The sequence below is a fragment of the Centropristis striata genome, chromosome 3, assembly GCF_030273125.1.
Source record: "Centropristis striata isolate RG_2023a ecotype Rhode Island chromosome 3, C.striata_1.0, whole genome shotgun sequence".
In the NCBI taxonomy this organism is placed as follows: Eukaryota; Metazoa; Chordata; class Actinopteri; order Perciformes; family Serranidae; genus Centropristis; species Centropristis striata.
In genome coordinates this window covers 9,317,514-9,336,199 of record NC_081519.1, presented here as the reverse complement: position 1 = coordinate 9,336,199, position 18,686 = coordinate 9,317,514, and the positions used below count along the sequence as shown (strand labels likewise).

At 39.0% G+C, this 18,686-nt stretch overlaps 3 protein-coding genes across 7 annotated transcripts; 1 reads left to right on the top strand and 2 right to left on the bottom strand.

Annotated features, from left to right (window-relative positions):
* Window positions 1–636: 636 nt before the first annotated feature.
* Window positions 637–6,933, top strand: LOC131968400 (zinc finger protein Eos-like). 4 transcript variants are annotated; one of them, XM_059329251.1, is made up of 8 exons: window positions 637–741; window positions 1,864–1,921; window positions 2,027–2,131; window positions 2,538–2,792; window positions 3,654–3,821; window positions 3,917–4,066; window positions 4,362–4,493; window positions 5,121–6,933. In XM_059329251.1, exons 2-8 carry the CDS (start codon window positions 1,882–1,884, stop codon window positions 6,005–6,007), a joined length of 1,737 nt encoding a protein of 578 aa, XP_059185234.1. In that variant the 5' UTR covers window positions 637–741; window positions 1,864–1,881; the 3' UTR covers window positions 6,008–6,933. The 4 variants fall into 4 exon arrangements, with proteins under 4 accessions (XP_059185234.1, XP_059185235.1, XP_059185233.1 ...); XM_059329252.1 differs by lacking the exon at window positions 637–741 and adding an exon at window positions 946–1,197; XM_059329250.1 differs by lacking the exon at window positions 637–741 and adding an exon at window positions 947–1,178.
* A 3,329-nt stretch (window positions 6,934–10,262) lies between these two features.
* Window positions 10,263–12,378, bottom strand: LOC131968402 (small ribosomal subunit protein eS26). 2 transcript variants are annotated; one of them, XM_059329254.1, is made up of 4 exons: window positions 12,308–12,378; window positions 10,871–11,048; window positions 10,635–10,765; window positions 10,263–10,359 (listed from the first exon to the last, which is right to left on the bottom strand). In XM_059329254.1, exons 1-4 carry the CDS (start codon window positions 12,308–12,310, stop codon window positions 10,324–10,326), a joined length of 348 nt encoding a protein of 115 aa, XP_059185237.1. In that variant the 5' UTR covers window positions 12,311–12,378; the 3' UTR covers window positions 10,263–10,323. The 2 variants fall into 2 exon arrangements, with proteins under 2 accessions (XP_059185237.1, XP_059185236.1); XM_059329253.1 differs by lacking the exon at window positions 12,308–12,378 and adding an exon at window positions 12,035–12,100.
* Window positions 12,379–13,608: 1,230 nt separating this feature from the next.
* On the bottom strand, window positions 13,609–17,678 carry fkbp11 (FKBP prolyl isomerase 11). Its single transcript, XM_059329555.1, has 6 exons — window positions 17,267–17,678; window positions 17,086–17,148; window positions 15,157–15,244; window positions 14,976–15,009; window positions 14,728–14,798; window positions 13,609–13,851 (listed from the first exon to the last, which is right to left on the bottom strand). The coding sequence occupies exons 1-6, from the start codon at window positions 17,363–17,365 to the stop codon at window positions 13,643–13,645; spliced, it is 564 nt and encodes a 187-aa protein (XP_059185538.1). The 5' UTR covers window positions 17,366–17,678; the 3' UTR covers window positions 13,609–13,642.
* Between the last annotated feature and the right edge of the window lie 1,008 nt (window positions 17,679–18,686).

Below are 18,686 nucleotides of genomic sequence, written 5' to 3'. Positions count from 1 at the left end.
GCCTACATCCTCAGTTGATCAGATCATGTGATTTTACCCCTTTAAGATCATCACTTCTTTGACAATTTGCCACATTCATAGGCATCAGATAAGAACCCAGCAAAGAAGAGCTAGAGGGAGATTGTTTAGTTATCAGTTTAGTTTATCAGTGTTTTATTGTTGACACTAATATTGGTAACACTTTACTCTAAGTTGTCTACATAAGAGTGACATGAGCGTGTCATAAACATGACATGGGATGTGTCATGAACATCAATGACACTTTGAAGTAACATTAATGCTCATGATACTTGTCATGTTTCTGACAGGCTTGTGTGACTCTTATGTAGACACCTTCAAAATAAAGTGTTACCATATCTTGCTTAAATCACAAAGGCATGTTAAAAAATTGCCTAAGCCATGTATTTCTCTTAAGTTACATAATTTACATACAGTGTTATTACTATGTCAATAGCCATCCTTTGTTACACAATTTTTGAGTGAAATGATCAATAAATGTCATATGTTACACCTTTGGTGAAGTTTTTTGTGTTTCCTGCAAAACAGGGTCAACAGGGTGACGATATATGGCATGTCCCTTTTAATTGTGCAAGAAATAAATTAAATAATAAAAAGAGGGGCGGGTGGTCTAACCGGAAATTGTTTGGAACTGGAGGTAAACGCTGCCGGGAGATGCTGCCGTCATAAACAGGCAGATGAAAATACAGAATAACCTCAGTGAAACGGCCCTGACAGGGACAGGTACTGCCACCGCTACTTGAAGAATCGGTCAACTTTCAAAGTACTTTCATAGTTGACTGTTTTTACTGTGTTGTGTTGTAAAAATCCGCTTAAAGGCTTCAGTGGGAGAAAGCTAGCAGGCTAACCGCTAGCAGGCTAGCCGTGGCATTTGGGAGGGGGTGGGTGCCATAGCAACCGTTTAGGAAACATTGACCGTTGAAGCTAGCTGGCTGAGACAGTTCATGCTAACGTTTGTTATGCTAGCGATAAACAAGACGTCACAGAGGCTTCAATGTCCATTTTAGCGCCAGTCAGCCAGTTAATGCCACAAGTCCGTGTTATCTACCTTGCGTCATCGCCCATATTACATGGCTGTAACTTTGCTATGCATTTGAAGCTGTCGGGGATGACAGACTGTTGTAACGGTGTTGTGTTGAGTTTAGCTAACTCGGCTAACGGTAATTTCCATCACATACAGTAAGCTAACGTTAGCCACCAAGGCCGATCCGTTAACTTAGGCTACCTCAACGCCACCGTTATGTAAACGCTAACCATTTTTCTTGTTTTTTTTCTTGTTCTGGGCGTCAGACTCATTTGTCTGAGATGAGCCTAACGTTAGATTAGCCTGACATTTGCTTTATCGGTGTTTAAATGGATCTGCCTAAGCTATTTGTAACTGAGTCAATCAGCTGATCGCTGGCTGCTGAGGTTAGAGTTGGCGCTAACTTAGCTGCTAGTTAACTGTCTTTTGGTACGATTAATTAGTATACATCAGTTAATCTTAAGCGAATTTTTTGTTAAAATTAGGAGGAAATGGTTAGTTAAACATGGCTTTACTTTAACTGCATTGACAAGTTAATGGTAGTTAACTGGCATTCAAGCTAGCATTCATTGGGTTTTGTCATTGACAGTGTGTGATATCAAAACATTTGAGTATTCTTATTTTGGTCTTAATTAGGTCTTACGCTTTACCAATTGAACGTGATGTGCATCAGGGTTTTTTAAAATTTAATAATTGGATGTCAAATTGGGCCAGTACCTGTAACTACTGCATGCACATTCAGTTGACGTGATGTTTAGTTATGAATGTGTTAGAGAAATCATTGAATCTAATCCTAACATCTGACATAACTGTCTTTTCAGTATTCAGCTTGAACTAGTATGGATGTTGATGACTGCAATGGCCGGTCTTACATATCAGGTAGAACTGATGTTTGTTTTCTTTTCATCACAGATATACTTACCTTCAATGTTTGGCATGCTGTTCAAATGACAAATCTTTATTTTGTTTTCTTTTTGGTTGCAGCTAGTGGAGACTCTTCAATGGAAAGAGAGTTTTCTGGGGCCCTTGGAGGTCCAACTGTGAGCACCCCAAACAGCAAGGAGACGTCTCCTAGTCGCTCCCTCAGTGGTCAGTGAGAAAATAAATGTGAATCCTACAACATATATTATGTAATGATTAATCAAGTCCTGAAAATCTTAATTATTCCACAGTTCTCTTGTTTTTTTAATTTCAAAATATATAACATTGTATATCATAGTAAAATATAATATATATTTTCAAAGGATGTGCAAAGGTGTTCCTAGGTGTTTTATGATTCTTTTTTTGTAATATAGATTGCATTATATCTGAAATAGTATCAATTTAGTTAATAATTACTCGCACATTACTGCTTTTATTACAAAAGCAATGTCATATAAGCTAATACACACTGTCGCATCTTTGTCTTCAGCCTGGCAACACGCTGTTTTACAGATTATATAATTTAAGTTTTGTATGTGTATGTAACTTTATGTTTACTCTTCTGCTTCTGTAGCAAACTCCATTAAAGTGGAGCTGTATAGTGATGAAGACCAAGGCCGCAGCACTGAAGATGAAAGGGGGGAGCGTGTAGAGGAAGGAGGTCCAGAGCAGGGATCTGATGCTGTTGGAGGCTACAGAGAGCTCACCAATCCCGAAACCATGCAAACTGGAGCCACCAGGCTGCCAAATGGAAAGCTCAAGTGTGACATCTGTGGAATGATTTGCATCGGGCCTAATGTTCTCATGGTGCACAAACGCAGCCATACAGGTGACTGAACAGTTTAGTTCAGATAAGATCTCTGAGAGAAGATATTAATTTACTTTGCTTTTGTGTGAAAGAGGTTATGTGGATACAGGACCGTTTTGGCATCTAAGTGGAATTGAAGTTTTTATGATGAAACCTACACATCTTTTTCTGCACACATTGGTTGTATTGTATTCCCTGGTTGACACAAGTACTGAACACAATGTTAGAAGAGTTGAGATGACAGAAATCAGCACACAAAAAGATAAAAAATAAAGCAGTTTAAGTAATTGTTTTAGAGGACCCAAAACAAAGCTATTTTTAGTGATTATTATTGATAATACAGCTGTCATCAGAGCAGTGTCCACATACTGTGATGGAAATGAAGAGGGAATGGTTTAAATGAAAAAAAATGATGAATGGGTCAAGGGGATGTAACAGTCATGAAGATATTTTAGATGAGAGGATACAGTAGGTGATGCTTCACTGTTAGGTGCAGCAGAGGAAAATCATGATTGGTATAAGGAGCCTGCTGTCAGAATGCGAAGATATTACTAGCATCCTGAAATGAAATGAAAATGAAAGTTTTTCTGAGTTATCTAAGTTATTTTTTGTGAATATCACTTGTATATTTAAACTTCCTATTCATTCAGATAAAGGCATTATGATTTCAGGTGAAATAAGTGTTTTTATTCGTCATAGAGAGTCAGAGATGTCTGGACCACTCTTCAATTTTGTTCATACCTTAGAAAAGGTTATTTGTCTGAGTAAATTGCTGAATGCCACAAATTGTTGCCATTCAAGTCTGTCCATACATTCTTGGATGAAGCCAGACACTACAGATGTAATTAAAGAAGTTGGTTGACAGGTTTGATCTATCCCCAGGTGAGCGACCATTCCAGTGTAATCAGTGTGGCGCCTCCTTCACTCAAAAGGGTAACCTGCTCCGCCACATCAAGCTGCACTCGGGGGAAAAGCCCTTTAAATGTCCCTTCTGCAGCTACGCCTGCCGAAGACGAGATGCGCTCACTGGCCACCTTCGCACTCATGCAGGTAGGACAGATCAAGCCTGATGATAGTGTTATTTTTCCTATCTAAGTGTGTAATAATGTGACGATAATAATGCTACGTTTCCTCTTTGTCCCCAGTGTCCTCTCCAACTGTAGGGAAGCCGTATAAATGCAGTTACTGTGGCCGTAGTTACAAACAGCAGAGCACCCTGGAGGAGCACCGCGAACGCTGTCACAGCTACTTACAGAGTCTGGAGTCACAGCAGCCATCCAGTGCACAGAACCAAGGTACGATTTTTATGGCATGGATGGAGATGATATCTCAGCAATAAAGAACAGAAAGACAGTAACTTACATCACAATTTGGTGTCATAAATATCAATTTCCAAAGGGATTGTAGTGGCATCTAGTGTAGAAATGTAGTCTACCGACATAACAAGGTATTTCACACAACTCCCCACTTAATTTTTTTTCTATCCAAACGTTGAAAACAAACATACAACTTAAATACTTGAGATAAATGCTGTCCGAGTAATACGAAAACCCCCAAAATAACATTACAATTTGTTTGTACTTTGTGCAGGAGAGGAGATGAGAGAGCTAGAGTTTATACCAGACTCTCTACTGCAACCCTCCTCAGACAAGATGGCATTTATTGATCGGCTCACCAACAGCATCACCAAACGCAAGAGATCCACGCCCCAAAAATTTGTAGGTGAGCATTTGGTCTCAGTGTGGACAGGTTGAAGAAACTCAAAGCCACATTAATTGGGTGAATTAAATACCTCAAACATTAGTACTGACCTTTTTGTGAGAGCGATATGACCAAGGCGTTTCACAACTTTATGTTTCCAACTTAAATCATTTTCCTTTGATTCTAACAAAAAAAGTGAATCAGGAGCTTCTGTGCTATTTTTTAGGGTTATTAACAGTATAATTCAAATTTTCACAAGTGAGCAGTGATTAACCTTATTATGGACAAAAGTACCATAACAAATGCGTATTGACATTGATTCCAAAGTGAAGATTTTCTTTTGTCCTGCAACTGTAACCTGTAAATTTTTAGTTTTAACTTTACAAAAGTTAGCAGGCTGTAACCAAATGGTGAATCAGACTTTGACAAAGTTTGGCGGCTTCATGACTTGCCAAAAGCGATTAGAACTCAATCATCATAACCTCCAACTTAAATATGACACCTACAATGAATCAAAGTACCTTGGCTTGTTGTTGTTCACATACCTGGGCAAGCTGCCTGCCCATATATCATATTTTAAATAAAATTTTGACGTCTGCCATAGCCTTCCACAGCGCAGTATCATGAGATTGTGTTTCTTTATTGCAGGACAGAAGCACATACGCCTCAACCTTGCAGATGCACCTTATGAGCTCAGCACTGGTTTGGATAAAGATGGTGAGATGCACGGAGGGGACCTCGACACCCCGCACTTTACTGGTCTGGGAGGAGAATACGCAGGTGTAGCAGGTAATGGAGGCGGAGGGGTGTCAGAAACCCTGAGGCCTCTACACCTTCCCACCACTCACCCTTCATGTTTATCAGAACTCAGGCCAATCCATAGCTCCATCCACACCTCTGTGGCTCTCGGCCCGAGGCTGGATTGCACAGGGACTGGAGCTGGGCTGGGAGTTGCAGGTGTGGGAGGGAGGGAGGCAGCAGAGGGTCACGAAGATCTGCCTGCGGGTCGCAGTCACGCACCCTCACCGAGCAACGGTTGCCAGGACTCTACAGACACAGAGAGCATGCCAGACGAGCCTTGCAACAGCACCGATCCAACTCCGACCCTGCACAGTAACAACGGCCATCATCCTCAACACTCCAACAACCATCACCCAGCACCTCCTCCCGCTGCACACCACAGGAGTCGGGATAGGCACAGTCCCAGCCACGCCAAAGACAGGGAGGTGGAAAGAGAGGATGGAGGCCACTCAGCCCTCCCACCTCCTGCCCTCGCGCCAACTCCAAGCTCACCTACAGTTCCCTCCTCCACCTCTAGGGAGGCTTTTCGGGTTGTAGACGGGGAGGGGCGAGCTGTGCGCTCTTTTCGTTGTGAGCACTGCCGCGTGCTTTTCCTGGACCATGTCATGTTTACCATCCATATGGGCTGCCACGGTTTTCGCCAGCCTTTCGAGTGTAACATCTGTGGCCACCGCAGCCAGGACCGCTATGAATTTTCGTCACACATCGTCCGCGGGGAGCACATCCTTGACTGAGGATAAAGGATGGCCAACCTGTTTCACCTAGAGCTATTTTTACACTGAGACAAGGACCTGGCTGGGTTTGGTCTGCACACAAGCTATAGGAAACACTGATGACTTGATCCTGATATAAATATTTTAAACGGTCACTAGCACAGAGGCATGCACCAGCAAGCTTATTTGTGTGTTTTCTAAAACTAAAATTGTGGTCCTTGTGATTTTTAATGCACTTTGAACAATTAATCAACTTAAAATGCACTTTTAATTCAATGTATTCTAAAGTAGATGAAGAGCCAATGCACTTTATCATCTGCAGATGTGCCTTGCTCCAAAATTCAGGATTCAAACCTGATGCACAAATTGTAGTTAAGTAGACAAATCTGACTTTAGTCCGTCACCTGAAAACTGTCCCTTCTTGTGCACTTTAACAGAAATAACGTATAAAATCTTAATGTGAAGTTTATAGGCTCACCTACAATGGAATTTATGAAGATGTTATGCCTTGTTCTAAAAGCACTTATTCAATGAAATGATTCCCTAAAAAACATTCTGGTTTTTTTCGCTTAGGGTTGACTGTAATAGATTTTCCTTTCTTTTTTATGAGAAATGAAGTGCAGACCAAACTCAAACCAGGTCCAAGTCAAATAGATGTATTTGGGGGGTTGTCTGTGAATTAGAAATGCACTTTTTGTTTTTAGCGGGGTTGGGGTGGAAAGGGGTGGGTGTCTGTGTGTGTGTGTGTGTGTGTGTGTCTGTGTGTCTGTGTGTCTGTGTGTCTTATGGAAGTCAATTGAATAAGTAAAACGGAAAATGAAGGCCTTTGTGTGAATGCTGTGAGGCGTGGTGTATGAAATGTTTGTTTTTTCTTTTCTATGACTGCTTTTGTTGCACTGATACCTGCCAGAATACTATGATTATATTAAACTATTTTATGGAATACATTAATGACCTGCACATTTCTCTAAAAATGTGAGAAAAACTTCTGTAATGTTTTTTTCTCACTAGGAAAGGAGTACGAGTATCACTGCCACAATCTTAGAGATGACTGATGAGGTTAGGGTCTTTAACATTTTCCCTTCCATAACCGCATCAAACTGCAAACCAACACTAATCTATTTATATTTAAAAATGATTTTGGTGTCATTATATCATTGTATTGTGCCTTTCTTCACCCTGATCACACCTTGTTGACCAACCGTCATATCTTGAATCAGATCATTGTGGGTGATGTTAGAGATAAGTTACAAAATAATTTTAGTCTCTGGCTTATAGCTTTGCACAATATTTATATTCTCCTATTCAACAAAAATATGTTGGCAAAGAACCAATTCTGCTCATTTATCAAAGACTTAATGTGCATGGCATTTGGCACATGCTGCTATGACATGAATGAGTGCAATGTGGAGTGGCAGTTTACTACCGTCCTCACTGGTTAAATCCCAAAAATATATTTTATTTGAATTATCTTTGAACACATTTCAGTCACAACCAACCGTTGTGACCTATAATACATCCTGTTTTTAGAAATATGGTGCAGAAATGAAATGTATGTCAAGAGAAATGTGTCGGCTAAAAGAAAACTGTCAGCCCTTGATTCTGTCTTTAACTGTTTACATGTTAAGTCAATAGGTAGTTGTTGTAGAAACTCCTTGTTCATATTTGACTTTATACACTTTAAGCACAATAAGTTAGACTGTTAAGCAGGATGACTTGTTAAGTTTAAATTTCAGAATTGGGCACAAAATACCTAAATTGGGTTGATAAAAAGAACATTTGTAGGTGATATTTATCTCAATGTACTCCCATGATGAAAAGTCGCGAAAATACGCTTGGGGGCGGGGGGGAGACAGTGATACACTTATGTCCAAAAACGCTGGAAAAATATCAAAAACATCAGCTGACTTGAGCCCATTAATGTTTGTATAGTGCAGAACAATTACATATTGAATATGATTGCCCCTGTTTAATTATAACTGGCATTTCAACATTATTTCTTATCAAAATATGTTGTGTTTTGGAGGTTTTTTGCAGGCTAAAACAGAAATCACTGAACCATTCAAGGCTAAAAATTGATTTTGAAGGTCATTTTTAGTGTTGTTAATGGTTCTTTGGTTCTGTCATGTACTTAAACTGAATTTAAACCTTTAGTGGTCTAGACTCACAGAAGCTCTTAAATATTGTTTTATGAAGAGGAATAAAAAAAGTACATGGTTTTCATTTTATTTTAGAACACCATGAGTGTGGTTCTGTATAGTACCAAATAATGGTTCCCCCATGGCTGAACCAAAGAACCACTACTTTCTACTGTTAAGCACTTTCCCTATTACAGTTGCAAAATGAAATTTAGTTAAAATAAATGAATATATTTGTACATACAGTTTGAATTAGGAAAAAGCTGTGGGGTAATATTTCTCTTTCCATGCTGTCAGTAAAACCTTGTAGATGTTTTTTTTTTCTTTTTTAAAACACGTTTTGCAGGAGACAAGAAAAGACCATTTTGGGTTTCCCTTTCAAAATAAATATTGTAAAAGTTTACCTAATTTACTTTTGATTTTAGAATTGTTACAAGTTGCATTTGTTTTGATTGGTGGTAAGAAAATTGGCTTTGGTGCACATCGTTGTATGACATGTTAAAGACAAGAAAAAATGTATTGTGGCAATCTTCCCACCAGTACTGAAAACCCATACACTTACATAGGTGGTTTAATATTTTTCTTCCAAAGTTGTAGTTTTATTTAATAATCAAATTATCTTGCCTTAATACAAGAATATAGACTGTTAGGTTGTGTGGGACTGAGGTTTGTTGTCTTGAGATGTAGTTTCCTTCAACCTAATCAAGAAAATATCAACAGTGTGACTTAAAATGATTCGACACCAAAGTTGTCATTGCAAATCACAGAAATTGTCAGTGTCAGTTTGCATGGACAAAAAATGCTTTGATCAATTGAGTCCATCTTACTTCACTGGGTATATTCTGATATAGCGTACAGCTTGTATTTACACAAAGACCCAGGTGTGATTCTCCTCTTGTTGGTGTGATTTCTGTGTAGTAGATTTTACAATTGTGCCTTTGGCCTGAGGTCTTTCCTGCATTTGTTTTCTCTCAACTGTTAAAATACTCACATTTAAAGCAAAATCAAGCTTATGAATCATGTTGTCTAAGTACTACAGGTTACAAAAGGTCTACACATTTTAATCATCTTTGAAATTTGTATAGAGTATGCCTAAAACCACCAGTAATCAGTGACAATTGCCAGAACTAAGTTTATTTTTTACATCATATTAGCTTTCAGAAGGACTTTGGTATTGCAGACTGCTAGGAGCCAAAGAACTAATGAGAAAAACCATGTATGCGTTCAAATACCCATACTACCACTGTTTAGTATGCCAGAAAAGACTTCCCTATACATAGCATTTCTGATGCAGTATGCCAAGAATACCAGGAGGTCCTACTGCATACCACCATATTTTGCAGTTTACAACACAGCATGCTTTTCTGGCACACAAATCCTCACCACAGTATATGAGCAAGAGGGTCAAAGTTCAAGATGTTGAATTATGACAAAGTGGTATGTCCCAATCATTTGCATACTGCATGTAGCAGTACATACTAACGGGAAAAAACTTTGCCATTTGGAACGCGGCAAATGTATAAACCTGACCTCAAGTGTGACAAATATTGTACAGAAGTAGTTTATGACTTGACAACGCTGCATAATTTGTATTTAAGTTGAACGTTTTGCAAATAAGCACCTCACAATCCTACAGATTTCATCCCTTTCCTGTACACAATTTGAAAGTTTGGGTTGGATTTTCTTCGTGTGCGCAACACTAGACAGTAATTTGCTTCTAAACCTGATGCATGTGATCGCAAAGCCGTTTGCTCAACCTACACCCCAGCCACCTTCCTGTTTCAGACACAAGGACAACCAAATAAACTGTCTACTCCAATTCAAGACTCTACTTCAGATGAGAAAACTCTAGTTTTGTGGTATTTTGTGTTCAAATGTTTTCTTGCACTATTTATTTTCCTTCAGTTTTACTATCTTTGTTAACTTACCCATACTGTATATGGTCTGATATCGCTTTAAATAACTGCAGAGCCTTTTTAAATGTATCATATTGTAATTACGCATTTGCGTATTTGATCTTAAACTACTGTAAGTTTTGTACTGTAAGAAAGTCTATTCCAAATAAAATACTTGACAGGCCTGTCTTTCCTAAAACTACAGAATTAATGAGTTAGTTGAGAATAATGAGCTTCACACAGTCAAGATTTTGTAAAGACTTTGAATTTATTCATCAAGTGAACAGCATCTTCGAATTCTGCTTTACATGGGCTTAGGAGGGGCTCTTGGTGCACTGGCCTGTGAAAATAAAGAAAAAGATGTAGGTTAATATCTGAGATAGACCCTTCTCACTGTGTACAATGTCACATGTCAAACACCTGTGTAACACTAATGGTTGCATTGCATTCAGGTGTGCCAGTTAAATCACTTTGCTTATTGACGTAGGTGACAAAACTTAAGTTATTAGTTACATCTGAGCTTTTGCTGCTATGACAAATCAAATTATCTGCTACGAAATATGACTTTGTAGAGTGTCACTAAACAGATAGGTCAGTGCAGTAGATAATACTCACAGCGGGCCTGAATCTGGGTGGTGGGGTGCGGTCTTTCCTGGCCTCACAGGAGCGGTTCCTCACCACTTTACTGTGGATGGCACAGCTGACGCAGTAGTGCAGCTTCACGTAGAGCTTGGGCAGGGCATAGGCTGCAGAGTGAACGCAGAGGACAAAGATGAGGATGAGGATGAGCCACCAGAGTCAAAATATTGCGACAACTTATGTTGATGCATGACATGAGACAGAGCACTTACAGTCAAAGACACTGGCCTCTGTGATGTCTCTCACAGCCGCCGCCTCCACAATGTTCCTGATGACAAACTTCTTGATAGCCTTGTCCTTGGGGACACAGCGGGCACAGTTGGTGCAGCGGATGGGCTGCACGTGGCCACGGCCCTTCTTGGCACGACCGTTATTCCTCCTTTTCTTGGTCTGGAAAACAAGTGCCACAGTTAGACAAGACAAGATAAAAATTACAGCCTGACAACTTCATGTCAAAACTTCTTTGTTGCAAAACAAAGGGTTGGCAGCATTAAATATCAACAACTGTCAAGTGCCAAAATTTGGCATCTACCAACAAGGATTTTATACTTTTTCAAGTCAAATTCAAACAGCTTTCAGGGAGAATTTTAAACCATCTCACAGCTGTGGTACAATACATATTTATATGCGATACATAGTGAATACAGTTTATTGTCCTCATGTTAAATTAAATGTCCAATAAACTAATTTGGTCTGATTCCCTTCACAGAAGCGTGAAAAATTAAAGGAATACAACTTAAACACACTTCTTTAAAATCCAAGCATTTAAAACCTTGACATCAAATTAAACGTTTTGCAAAGTTTTAACATGGCTCTTTGTGTTAAGACAAAATTCAACATTTAAGAAGTTTAACTTAATTTGATAAATTAGCTTTTTTTAGGGAAACAGGTCCCTACCATCTCAAACAGTGGTGCATCGTTATCCTCATCATGTACCCCATAATACAGTAAATTACCCTGGACAAATTCCTTAATGCTAACAACTGAGCAAATCACATGAAATGTGACTAGTATTTCTGGTACATGTTCACCTCACATGCTTCCAAAAAAAGACAGTTCACCAACATCACGATTTATGTTAGACATTTCAAGGATATTAACCAGACTAAACCCGACTCTTAAGTACTCAAATTCATCACATCAATGAAGACCTGAAATGATTTATACGTTTTATCAAATGTTTGGTGGAGTGACTGCTGTGCATTATTTTCAGTAGCTTGGAAACCTGATTTAAGGCAGTGGACCAACTTTAATGGCTGCGGTGTCTCGAACCGGCTGCCATTGTAATATGAGTAAAAAATATGTATAGTTAAAAACGTCCCCGTTTCATTTAACGGACCGGTTCGTGTACACCATCGTGAGAAACTAAGATATACCGATCTCAGATGGCTTTTCTGTTGTTCTCGGAACATTAAGAGCAGAATCATCTTCACAGGAACACATGCACAAAACGGCTAGCCTGCTAACAGCTAGCATTAGGCCCAAGCTTATATTTTAATACGATTAAATAACATCCAAACAGTCTTCTACACGTTGTTGATTATATATGTGATTAAAACACCCACTAAGACCTAATTATGTGTGATATTTCGAATAGAATGACAGTTTATTCTGATTTTGCCACACGGCCGCCGCTGAAACACACTCACCATGTTGCACGGGAAGCTGGAAAGAGGACCGGAAGAGGTTGTGCCCCGAGAAGTAGTACCTTCCGCTCCGCCCTCGAAATATTTTTATCCGAATTACAAGCTGTTCGGTGTCTTTTTTTATTCTTATTTTCAAAAAAAAAAAGAAATTACGTGTTTAAATGTTGTTAAATTAAAAATATATATATTACACCAAGTGACTGCAGGAAAATATCATTGATAACTTTTATTCGCGGAGGGATATCATGGTAGGCAAGGTTTTGTCCAAGCGCCACCCGAGTGAGCGGAGCTATATATTTCTGCTATTAAACGAATAACCCAGGCAGTGCCGTCGACCCGCGCCGTATATTAAAACAAGCGCACCGACTGATCTCTTAGCTCTACAAACAGAATCAACAGGAGAGATAAAGTCTGTTTAAATAATGGCATAGAATAAATAAATCAAAAATTCAAATTATATGGTTAAAATATTATGGGTGTGTTATATTTACAAGAATTATTTTCTGTAGCCCAGATTATAGTACACTTATATTGACTAGGTCAAGTCAAGCAGAAACACCAGTAAAGTAAGATCCTTCAAGAAATACACTGTGATGCAGTGTTGGTTCATGCTTTAGCACCTGTTGCATCAGGTTCAAAAGACTGGAGTTGTAGTAACGGATAATTCACATTGCTTTTGAGTCATCTTGCTCAAGCAATAATTTAGAACCAAAGAGACTGACAAAGAGACTGAGCGTCTGTGAAGCTCTCTGCAGGCTGGTTAAGTGTCCTTGGACTTAAACACAATCTCTTCTTGAGCTGTTAAAAAAGTTTACTGTAGCCTAATGGAAAGATTTTTTTGTGTCATTAATCCACATCTAAATGACGAAGACAGCTTGTAATTTTGTGGTTCTGTCGATGCATCACAACTGTTGCTTAAATGGTACGTTATGAAGTTACACTGTAATCTCCCTGCTTTAATAATGGGTTGATTTATTTATTTATTGTAATTGTGGCCGCACTGTAATAGGGCCGCTTGTGGCTGAGGAGGAAGAGCCATGGTTGATGGTTTAATAGCAAGTTCGTATTGTCTCCATGTGGAAGTTTCCTGACGCTGAACCCAAATTTCTCCTTGCACGCTGTGTGAATGAGCCAATGAGAGGAAAATTGTAAAGTGCTTTGAATAAAAGCTTTTCTGGCAGTACCGGGAAGTTTCACTCTCATTGACCCCGCACAGTGAACTCTACTACCTGTTGTATTTTCAACACAGATACAAAAAACATGCATTGATATTAAATAAAATGCAAAGACCACAAACTACAATTACATTTTTTATTTAAATAGTTCTGTGCCTTGTCCTTATTTCTTCTTGCTCTTCTTATCCTTTGCCTTCTTTTTGCTCGGCTTCTCTGCGTTGGCCTTTCTGTAGAGGTAAAGTCCCACCAGGCCGAGCAGGGTGGGCACCAGAGCCAAACACACAAGAGGGAACACGTCGTTGACCATTTTCTGCCAAGGTGTCTGCTGAATCAGAGAAACCACCTCCACCTCGAACTCAAGGACAGCATCACCTACGACAGATCAAGTTCATGTTCAGTGTTTTGTCACTTTAGGTGTATCTTACATTCTGGAGAGGGAAAACTGACATTGCTATTTTCAAAGGCATCCTTTGACCTCCCACCTAAAATATGTGAATGAAAATAGGTTCTAGTTGCACACACGACAAGTCTCCCCTTTACATTTGTGCCCACTTTATGCTAATACACTAATACCCTGTACTTTTGGGGAAAAACATGCATTTTTTTGTATGCAGTATGAATGTCTTATTTTCACATATTCTAAAAATTATGGATTTGAATATTTCTGCATACTGTGGTCCCTAAATAAGCTTAACATTTTGTGGGTTGAATGAGCTCACTGTTATCAATGTGTGATGACGTTAGTCATCCCAACCCATAGTTGCAATTTATTATAGTGAAAACACTTTTCCCATCCAATCACCAAAAATGCAATTCTTGCAGAAATCTCCAAAATGTCACAGCATTATTTTTCTTGGAAGTGTCTTGATGTGATATTGAGAAGGGTTTATGACAATTTTTCATCACTTCTTAAATGTTTAAAATAGTTCAATATAGCACAAAATCTGTGTAACAAATGCCATTTCTGTTCTCCGCCCTTATACACTTTATTCAAGGTTTAAATCGATGCCGCACCATGACACAATATTTATTACAGATTTATGACCAGAACATCCTGGACATCTGTACATCACTTCTATGTGAGATCTAATGCCGACCTGCAATCTCCCCCAAAAGACCCCCTGTCTCCTCGTAAAAAGACAAAATGGGTCTATGGTAGGGAGAGATGGAGTGGAAGAGGTTAAAAATGTGATGTTGATTATCACCAAGCCCTATGCTCATGTGTCTGTTTTTGCATGATTTCAGTACCTGGAATGGTTGGAGGGTAACCTTTCTTTCCATAAGCCAGGTGAGATGGAATAGTGGCCTTGATTTTTTGCCTGAATGGAAAAAAGAGAAATAAGAAGGACTTTTAAGGTGGAAGCTTTTCTCAGATTCTATCACAAAACGATTTACTGTGGTAGTTTTTTAATTGATTCAAGACTCCATGCAGCTATTCAAAAGTAATTCTATTGCTGCACTCTGTTCTTCCAAATGGACCTTCACTTTTCACTTACCCTTCACACACGCCAACCAAGCTTTGTTCCAGACCTGATAAGCAAATCACACACAGATAGTCAATCAACAAAGTGAACTCATTCCCCAACCGGCACACAACAGGCTGCAGTTATCTCTCTATTGTCTGCAAGTCATAGTGTCAGTGACTGAGCAACACAAAAGGGTATACTGTTAATTTACCGGCTATAACCGTCCTCTTTCCCAGCTCAACCACAAGAGGGTCCAGAGACAGTGATGAGTCGATCACCTTCCCATCCATCAGCTTACCCTGCACAGTGAAACATTTAACATGGGGGGAAATGCAGTCATATTTTAGTCACTTGTGCATTTAGTGCATGCTTTATAGAGGTGGATTTGACTGTTGTTCGATGTATTCTTTTATTACCTTAAAGATACATGCAAATATTACTTTAGTGGACAATCTATGCAGTATTAGATTTTTTGATAAATAAAAAATACACTTATGGTGCATATCTAAGGAATAGTTTTGTTATATCTGCATTTTTTCAAGAGTCTGTCATGTCTGTACATTAAAGTGACAGTCTGCAGAAGGTTAACTTAGCATAGCACAAAGACTGGAAACAGGACGAAACAAACAAAATCTGCCTACCCTCTCTGTTAATATTTTAGTACAGATGAAACAAAATGACATGTAATGTATAAATTACTAAACTTTAAAAGGTGCCAACAGGCATATATTATATACATTCACACACACAACGACTGGCCACTTCATTAGGTACACCACTACAATGTAATACAACAGCTCTGCCATTAATTCTACAGTTACAAAGATTGTAGCTTTTCAGGTTTTGTTGACACTGTCAGAAAGGTAATAATTCTACTTTATGTTTATCATTGAGCTCACAGTGGTGGTGGTTCACTGGAGTGAATTATATTGACAGGTGTTTCTAATATTCTGGCACTACCATGTATGTACATTGGGTGGCCGAAAAACCTCTTAATATTATGCACTCCAGTTCAAAACTACTGCAAACTACAACCCCCATAATGAAGGTGTGGTTAAATTATTAACTCTCTGACTGTGCCAATCAAAACTGAACATTATTATTATTGTAAAGGCAGAATTAATGGATTGAGATGTTGTATTGTATCACATTAGGTGATACTAGTGGACCTAATAAGGTGTGTGTTGTGAAACTGTGATATTTTCTGTGACCGTAATATTTTTCAATATTAAGTACTGGTAACATAACAGTCTAAATATGAATAAATCAAATAACAAAAAATCCAGTGACCGTAAAATCCTTTATTTTAATCCTTTGTACACTTGTATACAAAATACACAATAAACAAAGAAAAAAATGTTTTAAAATATTTTATTATTATTATTATTTTTAATATATTATTTTATTTTGTTCAATATTTTTTTATAAATATTGTAATAAGACCTTTATTTTGAATTATTTTTTTCACGATCATCAAGTTGTGTTATTAACTAACTATAACGTCATTATTTACTGTAAGAAGCGTAATGTACATGTTAACATTTGTTTTTATCATTATATATTTAATATGAAGAGTTAATTAATAAGAGACCTGAATAAACAATGATCGAAACATAAGGCATATTTTACTATTTATGTTTTTGCTGTGTGTCTTTTGTATTGCTGTACATATCCGGCAACATTTCAAAAACCCGGACAGTAGTCCAACAACACCTCCTGCTGTCCTAAACATTAACAAAACATATCGTAAAACTGAGTTTGTGAAGCCCACGAGCCTCCTGTCTCGTGCATGCATGAATGAAGTGGCTTGGTTTATTGCTGACGTGTTGCACCGCCCCCATCACTCCATAGTAAAAGCAGGGGCGAGATAAAAGCACACGATAAAGACAAATAAAACACACTAAGAGACAATAAAACCACAATCTGCCCCGCGTTTAAACAGACATGACTGCCAGCTGCTGGCCGCAGCTCTCTGTGTTATTATTCATAAAAGCACCGCGGAGCGTGCACACAGTGCCACATAGACAACAACTGCTGTCGTCAGCAGCTTGGCCACTTGCTCCACATTTTATAATAAAACACACACATGGCAGGTTGTTTTTTTTTAATCAGTGTGTGTGTGTGTGTGTGTGTGTCGTACCGTGTAATGTATCTGCAGCGTGTCTCCCATCATGGAAAGTACAGAGCAAGTTTCGGGCTTCACCTTTGGGTCAGAACAGTTCACTGTTAACACTGTTGCATGTATCTGACAGTCACTGTGTGTGTTATTGTGCTGTATTAGTGCAGCGTGACTGTGTAGCTAACACATGTGTCTCACTCACCAGGGTCTCCACCTGCAGCTCCTCCATTTCATTTTCTTGCCCAAGCGCGAGCCCGCAGGTGAGAGCCGCGAGCAGCAGCAAGAAAACGCTGCTCTTCATTGTGAACTTCTGGAAAACAGCAGCTGCCCTCCAACAACAACTTCCGTGTGGGCTTTCTTCTTCACACAGCAGCAGCGAGGAGAGAGAGAGAGAGCTGCACAGTATGCCCCTGCGTTCAAAATGGCTCAGCTCCGATTAATGCTGATGTGTTATAATACTGTAGCGATAAGGACTCGCGGCCCGTGGACGTTGTCCCAACACCTGGGTCTCCCTGAAGATCCCGCCTCAAACATTCCGCCAGCATCCCATCAGACTGCCGGGGGTGAGAGGCGGAAGTGGCGCCGTGTAGAGGCGCTGGGGGGCGGTGCAGTGCAGCTCCGTGCTCGGCTCTGCTCCGTGCTGGAGACCATCAGCAGACAGTAGTAGACATCTGTCTGTCTGTCTTTCTGTCTGCTGCACGGACGCAACGTCGCTGCTGATTAGTCCCTCACCAGTCCCTCATTGGACATAGGCATTTCATACCCATAAATCTAAATTCTCCAAAACTCGCCATCCTTTATACCATTCAGGAACAATTTATAATGCTTTTTGAATCGATTAAAACTATAAAAAATACATATATACATACAGTCTTGCTAGTCATGAATGATAATAACCAAAATATATCAATATTAAGAAAATTATCAAGAAAATGGTTAGATATCAGCTCTTAAATTAAACTCTTATCAGCTATTTTTGTTGTTATATTATATTTGTCCAAACAAATGTACAGTTGAAACCAGAAGTTTACATACACTATATAAAAAGACACATATGCTTTTTTTCTCACTGTCTGACATGAAATCAGACAATCACTTTTCCTGTTTTAGGTCCGGTAGGATTACCAAAATTGTTTCTATTTGCTAAATGCCAGAATAATGACAGAAGGATTTTTTTAGACAATTTTTTTATTCCTTACTTCAAAGTCAGAAGTTTACATACACTAACATTATTATGCCTTGAAACAATTATCAAATTATCCAGAGTGAAACGAGTACTGTACCCACATGGGCTGAAAGGCCACTCTGCCAGGAAGAAGACATTACTCCAAAAGAAACATTAAAAAAACAGATTACAGTTTTGTCAGACCAAAACTTAAGGCCTTTGTCCCTGTGTGCATTTGCAAACTGTAATCTGTCTTTTTTATGTTTCTTTTGGAGTAATGGCTTCTTCCTGGCAGAGTGGCCTTTCAGCCCATGTCGGTACAGTACTCGTTTCACTCTGGATAATGACACACTCTTACCAGCTTCAGCCAGCATCTTCACAAGGTCTTTTGCTTTTGTTCTTGGGTTGATATGCACATTTTGGACCAAAGCACGTTTATCTCTGGGACACAGAGATA

Coding starts and splice junctions, on each gene's coding strand:
- LOC131968400 (XM_059329251.1), top strand. CDS start 1,882: ATGGATGTTGATGACTGCAATGGCCGGTCTTACATATCAG. Junction 2,793..3,653: donor GCACAAACGCAGCCATACAG/GTGACTGAACAG, acceptor ATCTATCCCCAG/GTGAGCGACCATTCCAGTGT. Junction 3,822..3,916: donor CCACCTTCGCACTCATGCAG/GTAGGACAGATC, acceptor CTTTGTCCCCAG/TGTCCTCTCCAACTGTAGGG.
- LOC131968402 (XM_059329253.1), bottom strand. CDS start 12,085: ATGATTCTGCTCTTAATGTTCCGAGAACAACAGAAAAGCCATCTGAGA. Junction 11,049..12,034: donor AGAAAAGCCATCTGAGATCG/GTATATCTTAGT, acceptor CTTGTTTTCCAG/ACCAAGAAAAGGAGGAATAA. Junction 10,360..10,634: donor CACCCAGATTCAGGCCCGCT/GTGAGTATTATC, acceptor TTATTTTCACAG/GCCAGTGCACCAAGAGCCCC.
- fkbp11 (XM_059329555.1), bottom strand. CDS start 17,365: ATGAAGAGCAGCGTTTTCTTGCTGCTGCTCGCGGCTCTCACCTGCGGG. Junction 17,149..17,266: donor AGCTGCAGGTGGAGACCCTG/GTGAGTGAGACA, acceptor TCTGACCCAAAG/GTGAAGCCCGAAACTTGCTC. Junction 13,852..14,727: donor TTACCCTCCAACCATTCCAG/GTACTGAAATCA, acceptor GATCTGTCGTAG/GTGATGCTGTCCTTGAGTTC.